At 32.5% G+C, this 21,936-nt stretch overlaps 1 protein-coding gene and 1 long non-coding RNA gene across 15 annotated transcripts in view; one reads left to right on the top strand and one right to left on the bottom strand.

Annotated features, from left to right (window-relative positions):
• Positions 1–21,936, top strand: part of GPHN (gephyrin) — a 620,043-nt gene that overhangs the window by 310,433 nt on the left and 287,674 nt on the right. For 7 of the 14 annotated variants that reach the window (XM_077909682.1, XM_077909670.1, XM_077909673.1 and 4 more), the window contains exon 5: positions 8,021–8,059. The exons of 5 other annotated variants lie outside the window; for them this stretch is intronic. In XM_077909682.1, coding sequence (XP_077765808.1) covers positions 8,021–8,059 — 39 coding nt within the window. Of the gene's footprint in view, positions 1–5,135; positions 5,290–8,020; positions 8,060–21,936 lie in introns of those variants that run through there. 2 more of the 14 variants (XM_077909683.1, XM_077909684.1) reach the window with 2 other exon arrangements.
• The window catches only part of LOC144320765 (uncharacterized), a 42,667-nt gene continuing 40,083 nt past the window's right edge, over positions 19,353–21,936 (bottom strand). The window contains exon 3 of the long non-coding RNA XR_013386408.1: positions 19,353–19,537. This is a non-coding gene — a long non-coding RNA (uncharacterized LOC144320765). The remainder of the gene's footprint in view (positions 19,538–21,936) is intronic.

Raw genomic sequence — 21,936 nt, forward strand, 5'->3', positions numbered from 1 at the left:
GAATTTCTAGGAAAAGATTACAAATTCTAGAAGACATACTCTGTTTATATCCTATAATATTTACATTTCTTAGGAACAGATTACTACTTAAGCCTTTTTATAAATATGTTCCACTTAAGTTATTAGAAATTTTTTCACAGAAATAACAAATCAAGAAAAATTATTTTGTAAAATGTGTTTTATAATCAATTTCTCACAATCTATAAATTTCATCATTTTAGGTGTGAGTGTACTATATGCCAGGGGTCATTTTATACAGTCATTAACCCTTTTTCTTTCGTAATTATAATGCTTCAAAAACAAAAATACTGTATAAGTGAAATAGGAGGCCTCCTTAACCTGAGTTACTGACTATAATGATTCTCAATTCGTGATGCATGAAAATCAGTAAATACTGACAATGAACAGCTTTACCTAAAAGTTAACGTTGGGCATTTTGACAATCAGAAAAACTCGTGTATTATAGCAGAACCATAGAAAAAACATCACATGTAACAATTTCTGATTTTGAAAGAAAATTTAATCACTTGCATAGGTCATTTAAATTATGTAGTTGTTTTCAAGTATATAGAATATTCTCCAGAAAACATTGTTTATTTCCTTGGAAAATTTTCATATACTAATATTGTAGAATTCTATAAATATTTATTTTATAGTATTAGGATTTTTTTTCCTAATACCTGTTACACATGGTAAAGCCAAAATAGGTAGGTAAAGCCTATATTGAACTAGGATTTTGAGTATCTTAAAATCATCTGTATAGGGATCCCTGGGTGGCGCAGCGGTTTGGCGCCTGCCTTTGGCCCAGGGCACGATCCTGGAGACCCGGGATCGAATCCCACGTCGGGCTCCCGGTGCATGGAGCCTGCTTCTCCCTCTGCCTGTGTCTCTGCCTCTCTCTCTCTCTGTGTGTGACTATCATAAATAAATAAATAAAAAATATTTTTAAAAAATCATCTGTATAAATAGGATAACTCAACAAAATGAAATTGATATAGCAGGATATTAGAAATCCTTGTACTTGAAAATTTTAAACTGGATTGAATAAAACACATCACTCTTCTATGGTCAGATAAGGTTACATTTTATGCCATTTAAAGCTCTTCCTTTAATTTTTATGAAATAGGCCTGGACTTAAGAAATATGTTTCCATGTCATATCTTTGTTTAAACATGTTGAGATGCAATATGACATAGTGGAAACACTAACAATATAGAGTCAGTCCTGAATTTGAATCTCAGCTCTACCACTAACTATGAAATTAAGGCAAACTAACCTGTTCCAACTTCATATTTCTCATTTGCTAAATTATCTAATGCCTAATTTAGGGTTGTGGTTGCCAGTGATTGAGAATATAAAGGTAGCCAGTTATAATAAATAACATTTATATATAGCACTTTACTATGTGGCGGCAGCTTTTTTAAACATATGTTGATTCATTTAGTCTTCAAAACAACCATATAAGGCAGGTACTATCTCATATCTACTTTAAAGATAGAGAAACTGAGACACAGATCAATTAATTGATTTGGCCAAGGTTATCCAAACTAGTAAGCAACAATGATGCATGTAAACGATCTAGTATAATGCCTGGCACCTTTGTAGATGTTTATAAATGTTCTTTTTTTTTCTTTACCTTTTTCTACCTCATTTAACTGATATTACCTATGACTTTGAATTAGATGTGGCAGCCCCAAATATTTCTGCAACTAACCCTTGTACTTCTGGTATCTGTTGTTAGCTACTAACATACCTTGTGAATAGTCTGAAAAATAAAGATGTAAGTCAACATTTCCCCACTACTACTTTCAGGCATGGGGCAAAGGAACAAGATTAAGAAATTCTGTAGTGTTTTTGATATAAGGAATATGGATTATTAGTGCAGGTGCACTAAGTATCTTTTGATATCCAACCTGAACCTGTTTATTTTAAGTCTGTAATTCCTCTGTAGTTTAAAGTTCTTTGGATACATGTGAAACAGCTGAGATATATGATATTCAGGGTAGCTTTTCTATAGCCCACTTTATAGCTGGGATTTTTAATTGTTTTGCATTATCCATTAAAAAGCAGTGTATGTCTTAGAGCATAGGCATATTTATGGGCTACCAGATTGCTAAAATAGCATTTATAGTTTTTGTTCAGTTTAACAAGTATTTGTCAGACACCTTGAGCTTCATTGAATGAGTGCTAAAATATATGTACTCCTAAAATAGTCACTTGACAAATGAAGACAGTATAAACCTAGTATCAGAAACGTTCAGCCAAAAGATTTCTTTAAAGAGAAAGATTGAGAGAAAGCCAAAATGAATTTTAATTACAACTAACCAGTATTTAAACATTAATTTAAAAATTAATCCGCAAAAATTTTGTACAAATAGAATTAAAACTAAAATTGAAGGAGAGAGGATTCAGATTAGTAGCGAAGAGGAGGAAGGACATTACTAATGGAAGCAAGGAAGAAGGGGAAATATATGATTAAGATACAGAAAAACATAAAAATAAGAAAATCTTCCTGGCTAGAGCAGAGGATTCATTTTATATAGAAGGATGGATAAACCAGACCTGTTATTTTAATCTCTTTCTTAGAACATCTAGAGTAGCACCATCTGTAGAGATGAAAAACAGCAACTGTCCTTATTCTGAGATTCCTTAGAAGCCAGAATTTTTGTCTACTATCAGCCAATACGCACAGTAAAGGCTCTCTAAAAGTACAGTTTTATTCAGTGCACATCAACACATTCCTCAGTAGGACTAACTCTATTCTTTTTGAGAATTTTTTTAATTACATGTTTTGTTTTTAAGTCTTTATTTCATCTACAAACCTAGTGACTATTCACACGATTATTGCTGTAGATACTCATACCATGGTATGAGACTGCTGTGACACACCAAGTTCCAGTTTTTATATTTGTTGTTTGGAAACATTTTCTTATCATAGATTTGTCAGTGGTGTATCTCAGGTTAGCCTAGTGTTTTTTATGACATTACATACTATATGAGAAATAGAGAAATCACAGTATTACAGAATTTAAAGAGAATTCTAAGGCCATTATGTTCAAAATCTTAGCATACCCTTTTCCTCATTCCCAACATTTGTCTGAACATCTCAATCACTACTTCTTCACCTGAGAGTTTGTTGCTTTTGCAATTCTATTTGAACATCCAAATATAACAAACTAAAACGTGGTGCCTTATCATTTATACCCAATGGTTTTAATTCTTCTTTACACTGTACAAAAGAATGTAAATTTCTTTTTTTACATGATAGTTCTTCTAATATTTGAGGATAAATACTACATTTTACCCTTGCATCCACTTACTTTTGTATTTTTTTTGCATTCATTTTTTCTGCCAGACACAGACTTTCCCAAGACATTCAACTTCTATTTTATTTATGTATTAAAAAGAAAAGCTCCTTGGTATAATTGTACTATGGGAAAGGTAAAGATTAAAAAAAAAATCAATCATTTAGATAAAGTAATTAGGGCAATAAGTGACATTGAATTTAAAACTATCATGTTGAAAAAAAGACAAAAACAAAAACAACAACAAAAAAAACCTATTATGTTGAAAAGTTTCCATTCCATATAGTAACAATAAAGAGGAGAAAAAGTACATTGTTCCTCAAGGTCTGAATTTTAGAATTTTGAGCATAAGGCAAAACCAAAAAAATTCATATACAAAGAACCCGTATGTAAAATACTGTCTTTCGGGATCCTTGGGTGGCTCAGCAGTTTAGTGCCTGCCTTTGGCCCAAGGGCGTGATCCTGGAGTCCCAGGATCAAGTCCCACATCGGGCTCCCTGCATGGAGCCTGTGTCTCCCTCTGCCTGTGTTTCTGCCTCTCTCTCTCTCTCTCTCTCTGTGTCTCTCATGAATAAATAAATAAAATCTTAAAAAAATAAAATAAAATACTGTCTTCATTCCCTTAAGTATATTCCTTAATTGCATGCCTACTCTGTATCAGAATATGTACTCAACTTTCGGGTGATCTTATGAAGATTGATGACATCAGTAAACATACAAATAATTACAAATTTGGTAAATTCTATATTTAATTAGAACTCTTACTAGAAAAGTACTGTTGCCCACTTAACCATTTGTGAGGCAGCATAACGTAGTGTTTAAGAAGACAGACTACTTGGGTTTGAATCCTAGATCCACTTTTTACTAGTATGTGACCTTATACAATTTCCTTAACTTCCTATGCCTCAGTTTTCTTATGTGTAAAATAGAAAAAGAGTACTTACCTTATAGGTTAGATTTATTATGTGAATTAACATAAGTAAAACACTAAAAAATATGTATTTGCTACATAGTATTTGCTATTATTACCTATAAGTAGGGCTTTAGCTTAAAAAATAAGTAAATAATGGTTAAATAAATATTGAAAGAATTTCCTGTAGGGAAAAAAATCAAGTAGGATAGAACCTAAATGGTATAGCTGTGGGAAAGGACAAAGAAATAGAGATGGCATGCAAAATGTTGATTTTTACCTTGAATTTGTCAGTGATAAAATCTTGAAATCGTCTTTCCAGCTCACCCTTAAAAGCCTACTCTCATAAAATGGGCAAAAGCTGGCATGTCAGAATACTTGTTTTACAAAGTATGTATTAAGACAATGACAACACAGTATCATTAAATATTTTATAAATATAAAATGTCAAAACATATTTATCTAGAGACATAGATGTAAAAATGAAGTTTTAAGAATATTTCTTACTTTATTGCCTAGAATCAAGAATGTGAATTCATCTCTCTATATTAGACCTCTATCTATAAAATGAACTTACTGTTGCTTTTCACACAAATGTAAAAAGATGACAGCAAATGTATTTATACCTGTCAAGTCCTCTGAGCTTCTTAGAATGATACCATTGTAGAAGAGTAGAATATTTGTGACTTTATATTATTGCCTACCACAAAAAGAAGCTGACAGGGAGTCAAGAAGTGGATTCAGATAACAAAATAAACTATTTGGAATGATTCTAATAAGTTTACCAATATTATTTTCTCATATTGGAACTTGAAAAGAGCATGGCTGGTATAAAAGAGTAGAGGACAAATGCCCAGTGAAGGGAGTAACCATTTTAGACAGTCATTAATAACTGACACATAGGTGACAGTTTATAGGAAGATTCCAACTTCCTTTAAAAAGTGCTGAGAAGAAGAGTAAAGTTGTTGGAAGTATAGAGTTTGAAAATGAACTGTTGTCAGTTTCACAAAGATACAAAGGTCAAAGATAACAATGTAAAAGCAGCAGTTGATTGTGCCGCAAGGACCAATTGATGTAAGAGGATATAAATTATATTTCTTTATGAAGATTAAAGACAGCACTAAGGTGCTGGGTGTCATTGAGATAATTTAAGTGTTTCCCCCTTTACCTTCTTCACCCCTTTCCATAAGTTTGATTGTAGCATTTGATGTACTTGTATGTCTTAATCCTCAGGGTGAAACTTTAAGTAAGGAAAGATAACAAGTGATTGTGAGGTGATTTCGAGTAGAATTTCACAAATTTTTAAAATACTTCTCTATAAAATATAGGCATTTGGACCAATGAGAAAACAACTGCTAGGTTTTTTTTCTAACAGTGTAAAGTGTATAAATGTGTATACAGAATAGTGTATAAATAGTGTATAGTGTATAAAGAATAGTGTATAAATGTAGTGGACTCTTACTAAAATGTATCTCTTGCTTGTGGTGATTCAAGACTACAGTTGTTTAGGAGACCCCATTATAAGGAGATCAGTTTAGTATAACACCATTGATGAGATTCAAAAGAGATTCACATCATGCCAATTTCCCTCAACTGTTAAACAGGGTATATATTAAATAGGGTATTGGTTAATTATGTGATATTTTGATATGAACTTTATTTGGGGCCCTGTTTACTTTCTCATTGCCTTCCTTTTTGCCATTTTTAAGACTTACCTTTACCTATACTGTACCCTTTCCCTTAAGATGAGGCTGCTTTTGTGGGGTTGATAGAAAAATGACTATCACCACCAGTATTAAATAGTATTTAGAGGAATGAGAAGGCTACTTTTATATATACTGAAAGCAAATCCTAATATAAATGCATCTTCCCTCCTAGGTGTATCTTGGGGAACAGCAGCAACAGTATTAACAAAAATGCTCTAGTTTATCATTGCTCAAAATTTAGTCATTACTCTTGGCCTTCTAACTATTAAATACCTTTGGACAGGGGTCAGCAATCTTATTCTTTAGAGATCTAGACAATAAATACTTTAGGCCTTGTGGGTTCTGTGCTCTCTATCATAACTATTCTACTCTGCCAGCCCTGTGGCACAAAAGTCACTGTAAGATGATATAAATGAATGAATGAGCCTTACTGTGCCTCAATAAAAATTTATTTATGGATACTGAAATTAGATTTCGTATAATTTTCACGTCATGAGATATTATTCTTCTTTTGGTTTTATTTCAATCATTAAAAAATTTAAAGATCACTCTTAGATTGAAGGCGATGCAAAAAACAGGTAGCAAGCAGGTTTTGTCCCCTTGGCTATGATTTGCCAACCCCTATTTTAGAATATTTCTACCCTATAGTATACAAGTATCTCCTTTGTTAATCAAAGGCTCATAGCATGTGAGCTTTCAGAAGATTGCTCTGAGAATTTAAGACAGAGGAAGGAGATGCACCACAAGAAATTGACACTTCATAGATTCAAGATGCACCACAGGAAATTAACACTTCATAGATTCAAATATATCTTGAGCACCTGCTGTATATATGCCAGGCATTGTACAAGATGCTGTGGATATAGCAATAAATAAAGAAGTCAAAAGTCCCTGTCTTTTTGAAATATACATTTTAGTGGGTTACACAATTGTAAGTAAACAAGTAAAATGTATAGTATTAGAGATGTGGATAAAAATGAACCAGGGGAGGTGAATAGGTAAGCAGGAAGGGGAGGTGAATAGGTAGGCAGGAAGGAGAGTTGTAATTTTTAAAAAGCTATTAAGGAAGGCTTTATTGATAAGGTGACATTTGAGCAAAGATGTAAACGAGGAGAGAAAGCAAGCCATGGATCATATTGAACCTGTATGCCACATTTAGTGTAGGAGAGTTTGAACAGAAGCACTACATGATTTGACTTATATTTTGGTAGGGAAATAATTTATAAGGCTATTGAAATAATCCAGGTGAAAAATGATAGTGACTTAGACCAATGATAGAGGTGAAGATAGTGAGAAACACATTATTTATATATTTTGAAGATAGAAGTAACAGATGAAATAAGAGAAAGAAAGCTGTCAGTAGAAGACTCAGGATTTTGACTTGGGCAGTTGGAAAGATGGAGTTGCCGTATACTGAAATGGAGAAGACTGTGGGAAGGGTAGGTTTGATGAGGAAGATCAGTTTTAGTTTGGTCATGGGAAGGAACTACTTTTAGATATCCAAGTGGAGGTGTTAAGTTGGCAATTAGACATATGCATCTGGAGTTCAGAAGAGAAGTCTAGGCTGGAGATACTTTTTTTAAGTTATCAGCATTTTAATGGAATTGTCCATGACAATTGATGAGATCACCAAAGTTTTTACTAGTAATACTATTTATTTATTGGTATTACTGTCCTTGCTTTTTTTTTCTCATCCACTTTCAAAGAGGTAGGTAGTTTCTAGTAACCTATCCCCTCTGCTCACTCACAAATAGCAGGGATCCCACTGAATCAGAAACCTGACCTACACAGGAGGTATCATTAGTTGGCCATCCTCAAATTTTGCCATGGTATAAACATGGGAGTGAGTTTTCCCAAGTACCTCCTTGCTGGAAACTGTTTGCACTGGAGGTAAGTGTGAAAGGGGAGGTTGTGGGGAATGATGGGGTGAGGGCTTCCTAAACCTTTCCCAAACCTCAGAAATTGCTTGGTTCTGAGGAATGGAGAAGGTTCAGGCTGGTTCTTATTTCCCTGAACCAGTTCATACAGCCCTAAATTTGACCTGCTTTCCTCAAACTGGGAGTCAGAAATCCCTTTTCTCTTCTGTTTTTCTGCTGCAGAAATTCCCAACATTCCCATTTTGTGGGCTCCAGAAAGGGGTAAGCGAAGACTTCAATCCCAGCCAATCATTTCCAGATTAATAATTTTTAGTGTTTTGGTTTTGTTTGTTTGTTTTTTTTTATCATCATAAAGAATGCTTGGACCCATTTTTCCCATCCATTTAATTTCCTTGTGGATTGTTATGTATCAATGTTCTAGGATCATTCTGTATCCCTGGGCAATAGAGTTCAGATTCATCTGCTGTTTCCATTTGTGTGCTATTCTCTTGTGGATTCTCATATGCAGTTTATTGATGACTGTTTCCTAGATGAAAGAAACCCAATTCAGGAGATTGCTTTACTCTCGATTTCATCTTTTCCTGAATGGTGATTTGTTTCCCTGCTAATGACAGCTTTTCTTATCCTACACAACTGCTTCTGATGATCTGTCATTGCTTCTTGCTGTTCTGTCTTACTGCTTTAACTGCCTTTGATTTTTGCCTCTACTTTTTGCCCCACTTTATGCATCTGCCGAATGATTTGCATTCTTCACTTACTGGTACTTTGTCTATCAGCAAATAGCCATACCCATCTGCTATTTTAGCATTTTAGACTACCCCAGCACTGTTTATCTGGTCTCCTACCATTCTATATCATGGCCTTCCAAGTGCTATGCCATCTGCCTGCTTGATCTTGTCCTGCCCAATCTATGCCTGTAATATTATAAGTAGGTTCAGATTGTTTAACACTTCTGCTACCTATCTCCACATGTCTTGTGCCACTAAGTTGGACTGCTGAGTTTGCTTGACTGCTGTCTCCTTTACCTATTTGCTGCACATGGCTGCTCCATTAAATAACTTGAGACACTGCATTTATCTCCTATGTACTCAGCCTTGCAACTTGCTGATTCGCTTATATTGCCTCCTTGGTAGTTTTCTGCATCTGGTAAATCACTGGCATTGTTCCTCTGTTGTCTTGTAACCCTGATCAGATTTTATTTCCAAGAAAAGTGTTGCCTATATATTGTCCAAACATATTGTAGAAATAGGAAAATGCTTCACTATTTGACAGTCCAATCCAGTTTACTCCTAAACTGACTTTTGAACTCACTATCACCCATCCCTTCTGCTTTTTTTATAAACTCCACAGTCCTCCCTTTATTTAGCAATAGATTTTTTCAAATAATTATCATCTTTACTTCAGTTGACCCTTCACATCATATGTTATGTACTTTTGTTTCTTATATATGGGATCTTTTGATGATTTTCCATATATTAAATTTATTTCCTAATTTATTTTCCATGACTTTTCCAGGGCTTCATGAAGATAAGTTACTCCTATTTATTTGTCCTTTTTAGTAAGACTGGAATAATTTTTTGAAACTTAAAGTATCATCTCAAAAAATAACAAATTTAGTTATAGTCCTCTGTGGTTAGATTAAAGGAGCTTTCTACTCTGCTCCATTTTTCCCTTGAGAATATCATTTCTCAGCCACCCCATAATTTATGTAATCTCAGTTCTTTAGAGATCCTTTTGATGTACTTATCTTTCCCTCCTTTTAGACTATATTTTCTTGTGTGGGGTAAACTTTAAGTTGACATTTTCCCATTATTTGCTGACTACTTGACATCTGAAAAGAACTTAGAATACAAAATTATTTGCACTGTAAAGATTAATGTCTTATCTACTTATATTTAAATCAAAAACAAGATCAAACAAGAAGTGGAGAAGAATTTTGGTGAAATTTGCAAACAATTTTAAGAGTCTAAGGAGATTGAAAGTGGAGTGTATATGTGTGTATGCAAGTCTGTTTGTGTGTATTTGTATAGATTTGAAGTGTTCTTTGTGTATGTGCCCACAACATCATTGTGCTTGAAGTGTGGAAAATCCTGAGTATCCATATTAAATTGTATTTTATTTTTATGAAAAATGAAATAGAAAAGGAAAAGCTAAAAAGAGTCATAAATTTAGGGAATATAAAATATGGACATTTTTTTCTTTTCCTTTAACATTAGAGATAATTACTATGAAGAAAAAGGCTGTTGCAAGAAAGTCAAGAAAATCATTTCAGTAGTTTTTATTTTTTTATTGAGACAAAATGCACATAACATAAAATGTACTGTTTTAACCATTTTTAAGTGTACAATTCAGTGGCATTAATACATTTTGTACAACCATTACCATTGTATCCAGAACTTATTCATTCTGCAAAACAAACTCTGTACCCATTAAACAGTAACTCCTCATTCCTCTTTCCCCCACCCCAAAATAGCCTCTATTTTAGTATCTGTCTTAGAATTTGCCTATTTTAGGATTTGCCCCATATAAGTAGAATCATATAATTTTTGTCCTTCTCTGTTTGGCTTATTTCACTAACATAGTATCTTCAAGGTTCATCCATGTGGTAACATGTATCAGAATTTCCTCCCTTTTTAAGACTAATATTCCATTTATGTATATGCCACAATTTGTTTATCCATTCGTCTGTTGATAGACAACACTTGAGTTGTTTCCATCTTTTGGCTGTTATGAATAATACTGCCATCAGCATTGGTCTGCAAGTTTTTCTTTCCATTCTTTGGATATTTACCTAGAAAGGAACTCCATAGCTTTTAATGTTCTTGTCTAAAAAGAAATTAAAAACCTCAGGGGAACTATAGAAGTAACATGGAAGATGGTTAAGTTCAAGATACTGTATTAGGAAAAAATTAAAAACATTAAGAAAGGCACAGAAGACCAAGTGAGATTAGAAGACCTTACATTCTAAGAATGAAAGGCAGAATGAAATTGGACAGATGTTTGATATTTGAAGAATAGCAAAAATGATTCTAAGGACATTGAATATAAAAATATGCCAACTTTAGGACAGATAATGGCATATCTTTGAAATGGACTAATGAAGACTTTTAAAGAAGTAAGCACTTGAAAGGCAAAGTTTAAATGAAGATAATGGGATTGAGATGAGGCAGCTAAATTATGTTTAGAGAAACCAGCAATAGGAACAGGAATTCATTTTAAATTCACTGGTACTTAATTCTGGATACTCAGTTTTCTACCTATAGAGATTTTTCTAAGAAGATTCCTTTGACCCAACCCCCAAAGATTCTTATTCAGTAGGTTGGAGATATGATTTAGGCAATGTGTATATGCATGTGTGTGTGTGTTTTAATCCACTGGTAAAACATAATGTGAAAAAATTGTGCTCTATACCATAGTGTCCTAGACCTTACATAAGTGTTACAAAAAGTTGGGAAAAATTGGTCCTTGTCTTCAAGGGGTTTAAAACTGGAGTATAAAACAATAAAAATGGATTTAGGAAAGAAGACTTTCAATCCATTAGATAAATAATAATGTTTTGACTTGTTAACTCAACAATTTTTTGATGATTTTACATTTTCTAACTTTTCTCAGCCAGGATTTCTCATCTAAATTATCAAACACAGAAAATGACCTGAGAGACTTCTCAATTCTCTCAAGAGTGGAACATAAACTAGAACTATTCCGTATGCAAAGGAGAGAAGTTAATTCATTATTTCCAATAATTCTCTCAGAATCTATTTTTAAAAGGCTTGTTCTGTGCTATGTAGTCTGTTAGGAGTATGTCACACAAAGATAAGGTCTTGTTCTCCTAAGAGCTTACACTCCAAAAGAGAGAAAAAGACATTTAACAAAAAAATACATTTCTAATATCATTTCAAAATTTTCTTGTTTTCTTCTATTTCTTCAAGGAAAATGTTCAAAGTTGGAGTAATTGTGTATAAGGAAGTTGTTTCACCTCTTTTTAAGCATCAGTGATTCAGGAATAAGAATGTCTTCTATAAATTAATGCCTTATCACAACTGGAAGATTCTGCTAATAGTTTAAATGCGTGAAAGGGTCTTTCTAATTTTAAAACCTGGAGCATTCAGTGACAATTAGTGATTTCATTGGTAGCTCGTAATAAACAGCATTATCTAAACCCAATGTAATTCATTAATTTTTTAAAGGAAGAGTAGAGAATGGTTATAGAAAAATTGATAACTAAGGTTCAGGATGTCATTCTTGAATGTTATTGCAAGCACAATGAGGTATTCTCTTGGGCGTATAGCTGTATACAATATTGAAAATGTTTGGGAATTTAATTTATTCTCACTGGTAACTAAAACTCACTTGAATTCCTGATGTCAGAAGTTTCAGTCATATTTACTAGCTATTATTATGAATTTGATTAATTAGCCATTTGAATTAGGAATTTATTTGTCCTCACTATATTAATGAGTGCCTTCAAACTTGAGAGCAGTAAGCTTCATTTCCACTGCTCACTAAATCACAGTGATTGCTTTAAAGGAATCTCTTTAAAGTGCTATACCTAAGATAAGTTTTAGTAACCTATTTTTCCTCCCATCTCCTGATGTCCTACTAAAGTTACTTATTTTATAAGCACAACTGAAGATCAAAGTCTCATGTCAGGAGAGAAGCACCAAAATAGAAATTACATCCAGATTTAACTTGTTTTCTTAAGAAGTGAATAATTTTAAAAGACTTTGCTTCACTTGTATTTATTCTAGAAAACATTTTTAGTGCAAAATAAAGATTATGCAGAAATTTTAAGGTTTAGATCTGGGATAAAGGAAAATATAAGTAACATTAAAATCATTTTATTAGTAATAAATATACTTTTCCTTTTCTTGTGATCTCTGATATCCTATTTTTATTTTGAGGAAAGTTAAACTGAAAATAAAGTTATATAATGTGTTTTTTTAATGTGAAAGTTAACTTGAAAAGGCAATATCCATATCACACCCTTATTAGGACTATAAAGTCTTTTTTACATTTAATATCAAGAAAATCCCCTAAATTTCCTTGCTATTAGGAGATTCTTTGTAGGCAACTACCCCTAACAAACACGTTGTTATTCTTTCCTGAAGACAGTGGGACATAATTCAGGACCTTGCAAAGGAAGATACAGCTTCCTTACATAAACATTTTATGGAAGTAGTTTTACTCCTTTGGTTTTGGATATAGATAGTGACAAGAGTAGGCACTAATAGCTAATCTCTACATCCCCTAATCTCTCTCTGCTCTTTCCTATCTCATCATCAAATATTTCAATGCTACCTGGAAAAATTATGCATTATACTTGTGGCACAAGATGCCCAGTGGAGTGAGAGAGATAACTGGAAGAAGTTAATTGCCTCAACTATGGCAATTATTTGTTACAAAGATCCTTTATGTATATTTAATAGTATTTCATGAATATAGAAATTAGTGCTTGAAAAATTCACTAGATATTTGAATGTTTACTAAATACAAACCACCCCATTTTTAATTTTCTCTGAACACTCTTTAGATTTCTTATAATTTTTCATCTTTATGAATAAATAGAGATTATATTCTATTCATAACAGCAGTATAAAAACATCTCAGATGTTCAGAAATCAACTTTTCTTTGGTTTGTTCCTAGCCATACTATAGTAGTAAATATGTATTTACTTTGCAGTTAGAGGTAATAATCCCAGTATAGACATCTTAAGCAAATATTCTGAAAAAAAATATCTCTTACAGGTTACATTTATATATTCTTATTCTCAACCCAATGCCTCTGGTCAAAATTAAGATCAGTCTTGTGAGGAGATAAAGGTAAAAAACCTTTTCAGGTATCTTCTCTTTATGATTAGTTACTAAAAAATAAAACTTAAGACCATCTGCAGAGAGCTCCTATTTTATTAACTAGAAAATTTGTCTTCAAATTTCCATACATCCCAGTTAGTGTTAGTATTTTGCATGTGATATGTATTCAATAAGAGCATAAAATGGTAACATCTGCTGTGACATAGTATTAAAGATGAGATTTTAAAACATGAAAGATGAGAAAAGTGAATGGTCATTTAGGAGAAAGAAGCTGGAGATTTTTAAATATTTATCTTGCCTTTATTAATAGCTTTAAAAGAAACAACACCTATTTTTTTCTGAATATAGATTTCTGATTATATTTCTGATTATACAGTTTTTTCCAAAAAATAATTTGGAAGATACAGGAAAGCAAAATGAAGTAAATAAAAACCATAAATAATCTTGACACCTGATTATTGCCCTAGGACTAATTGATTAGTCTTCACATTGGCTACCTACCATATATACCGGTTTATATCTTGGGTTTCTTAATAACATCATCCCAACTGTTAACATATGTACAAAAATTTAATAACAACAATTAACACAACACAAGTACCACTTCACAGGAAAGAAAATTAGTTTTAGAAAAATTAAATCATGAAATAACTTAAAACAGATCACAGAGCTATAGAAGGTAATAGAATCTCAACTAGGTAGTCTTGATTCCACAGCCCTTGCTTTTTAACCACTCTCTTGTTTATATAAATTAAGCTTTTTATCCCCATTTAATAACTGTTCTACCAAAAAAGAGGGGGGGAAGATTTGTCAATCAGTACAGAGTATAAACAAGCTATGATTAATTTAAGCTCCCTTGTTATTAACTATTTAGGCTCTGATTTTCAGTTATAAGCATTCTTATATAAATTGTCAAAACATCTCTGATTATTGCTTTAGAAATATTTCATTAAATAGAATAACTGATTAAAAATTAAGTCTCATAATATAGACTGCCAAATTGCCCTTTAGAAAATATGTACATATTTATATATCCATATTCTCAGTATGGAGCTGAACATTCATTATCATTTTTAATCTTAACAAATCGATAGATAAAAATTATATGGATTTTTGGCATATTGTAGACTAATAATGAGATTAAACACTTGTATTTGTCTAGTTTTTTTTTTCTTTTATAAATTGCCCATTTTCTTTGTTTTCTTTTGGCTTAGTAGCCTATTCTTAAAAACTAATTCTAATTACAATGGGAAGCTTAAGAAATTGCTTGTCAGGAAATAATTTTGGCAGAATGAGATTTATATTTAATTATATCATTTTGACATATAAATATAAACCACTTTATTTTCTCTTTCCTCAAACTCCATTAACATGATAGTACTCAATGATTTCATTACTACCCTCTTACAGCAGAGATCAAGCTCAAAACACATCCTAAATGAAAGGCATGCAGTTAATAAAATACAAACATTTTCTAACAAGCTAGTAATATTCTTTGTGAGGTTTTTCTTTTTTCCTATAGCTGATGCACAATAGTTTATTTTCTGACTGTTCTTTTATTGTGGAATGTTCATGTTAAATACGTTATGGATAGAAAATTAATGAACCTTAATAACCTAGAATTAATTGTCCATTCATAGGTATAAACCTTGCAAGATATACTATTGCAAGGATATTGAATACACATAGCTACTATATGTGTATATATGTATTTTTTTAAAAATACCAAATAACACAGTCCTTACTATTCATACAATTTTTGTGCTTAGCAAAATTGCAATACCTTGCAAGATATACTATTGCAAGGATATTGAATACACATAGCTACTATATGTGTATATATGTATTTTTTTTAAAATACCAAATAACACAGTCCTTACTAGTCATACAATTTTTGTGCTTAGCAAACTCATTTTTCCGCGTAGGAATTCCAAGAAAAACAATATTCTAGCATTCAGTGAATGTGAATTACCATTTGATTATCTAGACATTCAAGGCATTTTATAGACTTTTTCAGATAGGTGGGGCTTAATTCCCCTCCAGTGCTCAAAAGAGCCTTTTTTTTTTTTTTTTTAGTTGCTCTTAACATGCAAATCACTTAATGCCCAAACTTTTTTGGTAAATGAATTGTTTAACACTTGGCTTGAATTTTTCCACAGAAACTTTTATTTATATAAGTGATTCTCAACCTAGGGATTTTTTTATCTTTGAGGAACATTTGGCAATGCCTAGTGACACTTTTGGTTCTCATAACTCAAGGGATGCTACTGACATTAGATGAATAGAGGCCAGGGGACTGGTAAACATCCTACAGTGCACTGAACAGCCCTTGCCGTTCAGAGAATTTTCTGGCCCAAAATGTAATATTGCAGAAATTGAGAAATCCTTATTTACATAATATTATTGAGTACTCAGTAACTTCCAGGCACTGTGCTTGGGGTTGGGGACACATGGATAGAAAGTTATGATCTTAGCACTCAGGGAAGTTACATTATGGTTAGGAAATGGAAGAATTGGATAAATAAACTATGATGTGATCATCAATATAGTAATGGTGTGATATATTAGGAGCAGGATAAAGTTCATCTGAAGGAATTAGGGAAATTTTCAAAGAAGTGATATTGGAACTGTTGTTATTGTTCTTGTTTTTATTATTGTTTACCTATAAGTTTACAAAAGCACACAAATAGCATAGTTATAACTTAATGGATTTTCAAAAAGTGAACATACCTGTGTGACCAGCATGCAGATCAAAAAACCAGATCATCAGCCTCCCATGTTGTGCCTCCTTTTGTGTTCCTTTCAGTCACAGCCTAACCCTCAAGAGTAATTATAGTTTTGACTTTTAGCATCATTGGCTATTTTTGTTTTTTAGTAAACTTCATACAAATGAAGTCTTATACTGTGTAATCTACTGTGTATGGATTCTTTTGCTCAACACTATGTTTGTAAAATTGATTTGTTGCATGTAGTTGTTTGTTCATTATCACTACCATACTGAGTATGTATGCCAATACTGTATGAATATGCCAATATATTAATCTACTGTAAAGAAACAATTGCTGAAATCCTAAGTCTTTCAATAGGTCAGTCTGGCTGCAGAATGGGTATTGAAGGGAAATTGGAAAGAGAGAGCCTGGAAGTAGGTAAGGCCAAATGATGGACATTCTCTGTGTCATATAAAAGGCATTTGGATTTTTTCTAGTAGAAAATGAAGAGTTTTTTAAAAGATGTTAAACAGCAATGAATGGGAATAAAGTTAGCTATACCATTAATCAGGAGGTTATTAAAATATTCAAATGAAAGGCAGACAAGGGTAGAAAGAAATAGATGACTTTCTGAGGATAAGACTAATAGCACTTTTGGATAACTGGGTGTCAGATTTGGAGAGGGTAGTTTCCTGAGCCAACCTTCAACGTTCAAAGAGAGAAGGATCAGTCAATAAAAGATGTTGTGAAAATTGGCTGTCCATTTTGGTGGAGACCATGCAACCTAAAATTAAACTACAGATGATTATATATTTAAACATTAAAAACTATGTTAATGATTTAAAAACTAAGAAGTTATTTTTATGATCTTTAAGAGAAAACTTTCTAAATAAGACATAAAACACAGAAAATATAATAAAAGTTTTGATAGTACTCCCTATCATTAAGCACTAGAAACCTCTTAATGGAAATGCCAACTAAGCAAAATTGTTATAAATGTTAAATGTTAAAAATTAAAATTTGCAAGAAATTTAACTTGCCAAAGTTTTAATATTTTCAATATGTAGAAATTTCTTAATAATTCAACAGAAAGAACACAGCCACCAATATGGAATAGCAGGCAAAAGATATAGTCAGTTTGCAATGGGAAAGACACAAATTGCTTTTAAATATGCACTCATTATAATTGAAAAGAAATATAAAATTCAAAAATATTCTGTTGCTTTGTACACATCAGTTAAGTAGCTATTTAAAAGAGATTGCCTAGAAGTAGCAAAGTTTGGGTGAAAAGACTATTGTTCAGAGTATAAATTGGTACCATTTTTCTGTAGGCAGTCTGCAATGTATCAAAAATTTCATTATAATGTTATAAAAGATATTTTATAGGGAATAAAGCAGTTTACAAAGAGGGTATAGCCTGGAATAATTGTTGTTTTAGTACTTTGAAAAAACCTTCCCAATGTAAAAAAAACTTGACCCAGTTTAAAAGGAAATAACCTGTCAAGCTTACCATGTAAAAGGACATATACATTGTCTTTAGATTCACTCTTCCCCCCCAAAATACCATGAGTTGGAGGTCAAAGCAGCGGGCAACTGGATCCAGAATTGTAGGAAATCAGGACTTTGTGGAGACAGAGGAGACACCCTAAGGACAAATGGCTATGGCTGCACTTTTGATGAGATATTTAGTATTGGACAAAGAGTTATATATGAAATTCAAGCTGGGATTCCTTAAGACTGTAAGACCACTGTGGGAAGCTGAAGTGGACTCAGTCAGTGGTTAAAGGTACCGTCTAGTTAAACATAGAAGCAGAATTTTCACTGAGGGAAATCTTCCCTGTTTTAGGTCAACCATACTCCAACAGATTAATAAGATCAAGTAATGAGTATCAGCAAAACTATTAATCAATCAGCGGACTGAAAATTGTGACTACGACTAGAACTGTCAAACACAAAATATAGCACAACCAGGATTTTGGTGACCATATCATTCATTTCTCATACTAGGGAACTTTTGTTTAGGACTAATGCTAACCCAGACAGGATGCAGGCACAACAAAAGTATATCAAAGTGTCCCTCATAATCCAGGATGCATGATTAGTCTACCTATGATGAAATCTTCAAAAGAACAAAGACACACAAAGGTAAAGACATTGCAAGCGACCATTATTTTTGAATGAGCAATTTGGGAGAAAATAAGACTCCTAGAAATGAGAAAATATAAATTAAAAAAATTTTAATTTGTGAACAGATGAAACAGCAGATTAGACCAGAAGAATTAGCATACTGAAATATATTTCTGAGAAAAATACTTCATATTGGAATAATTACATGGAGAGATGATGTTTATAAATTTGAGAGAGAAATAAAATATGAAGAAAGAAATAAGAAGAAACAAGAAACTACATTACATCAAAGCCCCCAGAAAAGAGAGTGGAGGAAAGGCAATGATTAAAGAGGCAACAGTTTGTAAATTTATCAAACTATTGAAAAAACATGAAACCGCATGTCCTGGAAGTATAATATAAATTGAGAAGGGTAAATAAAGTTAATTGATGCCTGAATACATTAAAGTGAAACTTTAAAACCAAAATAAAAGGGAAGATCTTAAAAATAGCCAGAGCGAAATGACAGATCACTTACAAAGGAATGACAGGATGCTTTTAAACAACACTGTAATAAAACAGACGGAAAAATAATATATTTAAAGAATGGAAAAAGTTATACCATGAATTTTTTATACAGGTTTTCATTTTGTGTCGTAAATATGTAAAGGTTTATATAGTTATTTAATAAAGCTTTATAGTTTAAGGCTCATAATATATAGAAACTTATTCTAAAATTTTGGATAGAAAATAAACCATACTTATTAGGAAAACAATATATCAAATACTAGGATTCCATGTACCTATTAAATTTGTGATTTATGATAAAAGTTCTAAAGGGTTTTCTTGATGAAGATAGTATATTTCAAAATCGAATTAAATAAGCAATGTATTATTTTCTCTTCCTAATGTACGCAGTATTGTCAATTTTTCTACTGTTACTTGCCTTTTCACTTTGATGTTTTAGGCAACAACTTTTAAAAATCTTTTAATACAGGGGCACCTCGGTGGCTCAGTCGGGTCAGCATCTGACTGACTCTTGATCTCAGCTCATGTCTCCATCTCGAGGTTGTGAGTTTGGGTCCCCTATTCGGCTCCACACTGGGCTTGGAGCCTACTTAAATAAAATAAATAAATAAAAACTAAATAAAATGAGTAAATAGAATATTTTATCACATAATAAAAATAGTATATTTTAATATAATATTAAAAGTTTTGCTTCTCCCTCATACTAATTTTACCTCTGACTTATAATTATTTTTCACTTAATTGAAAAACTCTGAAAAATCTTGAAACCAACCTATAAAATGATCTTAATATGCCAGGATTGAAAACAATTACCAAAACATGGAAAGGGCTCAAATATCCATTAACTATGAATTGCTAAATATATATATATGTATATGGTATATGTGTGTGTATATATGTGTGTGTATATATGTATATATATACACACACAATAGAATATTACTCAGCCATCAAAATAGAATAGAATATTACTATTATAGAATATTACTCAGCCATAGAATATTACTCAGCCATCAAAAAGCAAGAAATCATGCCATTTGCAATGATGTGGATGGAACTAGAGTGTATTATGCTAAGTGAAATAAGACCAAGAAAGACAAATACTGTATGATTTCACTCATATGCAGAATTTAAGAAACAAAACAGATGAACATAGGCGAAGAGAAGGAAAGATAAATTAAGGACAGAGAGGGAAGGAGGCAAAGCATAAGAGACTCTTAAATATAAGTAAATTGAGGGATGCTGGAGGGGAGGTGGATGGGTAGATGGGGCAATTAGGTAATGGCATTAAGGAGGACACTTGATATGATGAACACCGGGTGTTATATGCAACTGATGAATCACAAAATTCTATCCCTAAAATTAATACTACACTATTATGCAATACTACCTACCTCTCTCAATGACACAAGAACAACTCAGATTTATTTTTTTATTTTTTTTTTTTATAAATTTTTATTTATTTATGATAGTCACAGAGAGAGAGAGAGAGAGAGAGAGAGAGAGAGAGAGGGGCAGAGACACAGGCAGAGGGAGAAGCAGGCTCCATGCACTGGGAGCCCGATGTGGGATTCGATCCTGGGTCTTCAGGATCGCGCCCTGGGCCAAAGGCAGGAGCCAAACTGCTGCGCCACCCAGGGATCCCAACAACTCAGATTTAATCTCCATTTTTATAACTAACTTTAAGAGTAGACCTACATTTGCCCTGATTGATTTAGGTCAGATTTATTTTGAGATGCTGGAAATGAGTACTGTCATAATTTTATTTTTTCTCTGATTTCTTCCAAGTGTAAAAACTAATGTTTCTATTTGATATCTTCTTGTTATTGTTGCTGATCAGAGACAGGTCAGGAAGATTTAAGGAAAATATTGCTTACATAGACCCATCATTTTGTAATATAAGAAGCTTTAAAAATAGAGAATTTGTTGTGGTATCTGAAAATTATTCAGAGAAAATTACAAAATGTCTCATAGCTTCTGGGCAACTTGCATTAAGGAAAGAAGAAACCTGGGAAACCAAAGCATGACAGAATCTAGTCTTACCATTCCCCACATCCCCATTTATTTCTTTGTTTTCTGTCTTTTCCCTAGAGGCAAATTCTGTTAAGTATAGAAGTCTATCCTTCCTATTGTAGTTTTGAGCAAAATGCCAGTTTCCATATGCCCTACTTAATATTTCTGCGTTGGGTATCCTTTGCTCTTAGATACTTAATTTTTTATGTGAAGAGAGGATCTGAGTTAGCCTGTTCATAATTATCCTAATATAAAATAATATTGCTTGGTTACCAAATCTTTCAGGTTTGTTTTAAAAACCTGAATTTTAAAAAAAAATCTGAATTTTTAAAATATCCTTTGTTGATTCTTGTGAATTTGGTTTGGCTTTTGTATAGCCTGAGTCACACATAGGAGTATAATTTCTAGAGCATATCATAGAGCTAAAATGGGCATCAAGATAGCATTGAAAGAGGAAAGATTATAAATAAACAGCCCATGGTTTTGTGTGTATGTTGGTATATGTGTTGTTTGTATATTAATAAGGATAATCATTTCTACCCATTCTGACTAGATGATGAGATTTGTGGATACAACCAACTTCCTCCCCACTCCTACCAGCCACCCTAGTAGAGTCATCTGTTCAGTTTCCTATAGCCCTAACTTGAAGAATTCAATCCCAGTCCTACAACATGTGTGCATTATCCTCAGTTTTATGAAGTAATATTTTTTCAATGTTATACTCTATTTTAACTTTTCTTAAATCTTGGTCTTTAAGGCAACATAGGCTTCATTTGGATAGCAAACTATTCTAAATACTATAGTATGAATGTTCCTAAAGAGTCTCCAATCCTGAGAACTTGAAGTACAGATCCTGATTTGGAAATATTAACTCCAAATTCCACATCAAAAGAATATGTGTGTTGCACGAGTCTATAAAAAATTGTTTCCTTGGAAGAACCTCATAGACTAAAATCTTATTTTATACACATG

The sequence above is a fragment of the Canis aureus genome, chromosome 9, assembly GCF_053574225.1.
Source record: "Canis aureus isolate CA01 chromosome 9, VMU_Caureus_v.1.0, whole genome shotgun sequence".
NCBI lineage: Eukaryota > Metazoa > Chordata > Mammalia > Carnivora > Canidae > Canis > Canis aureus.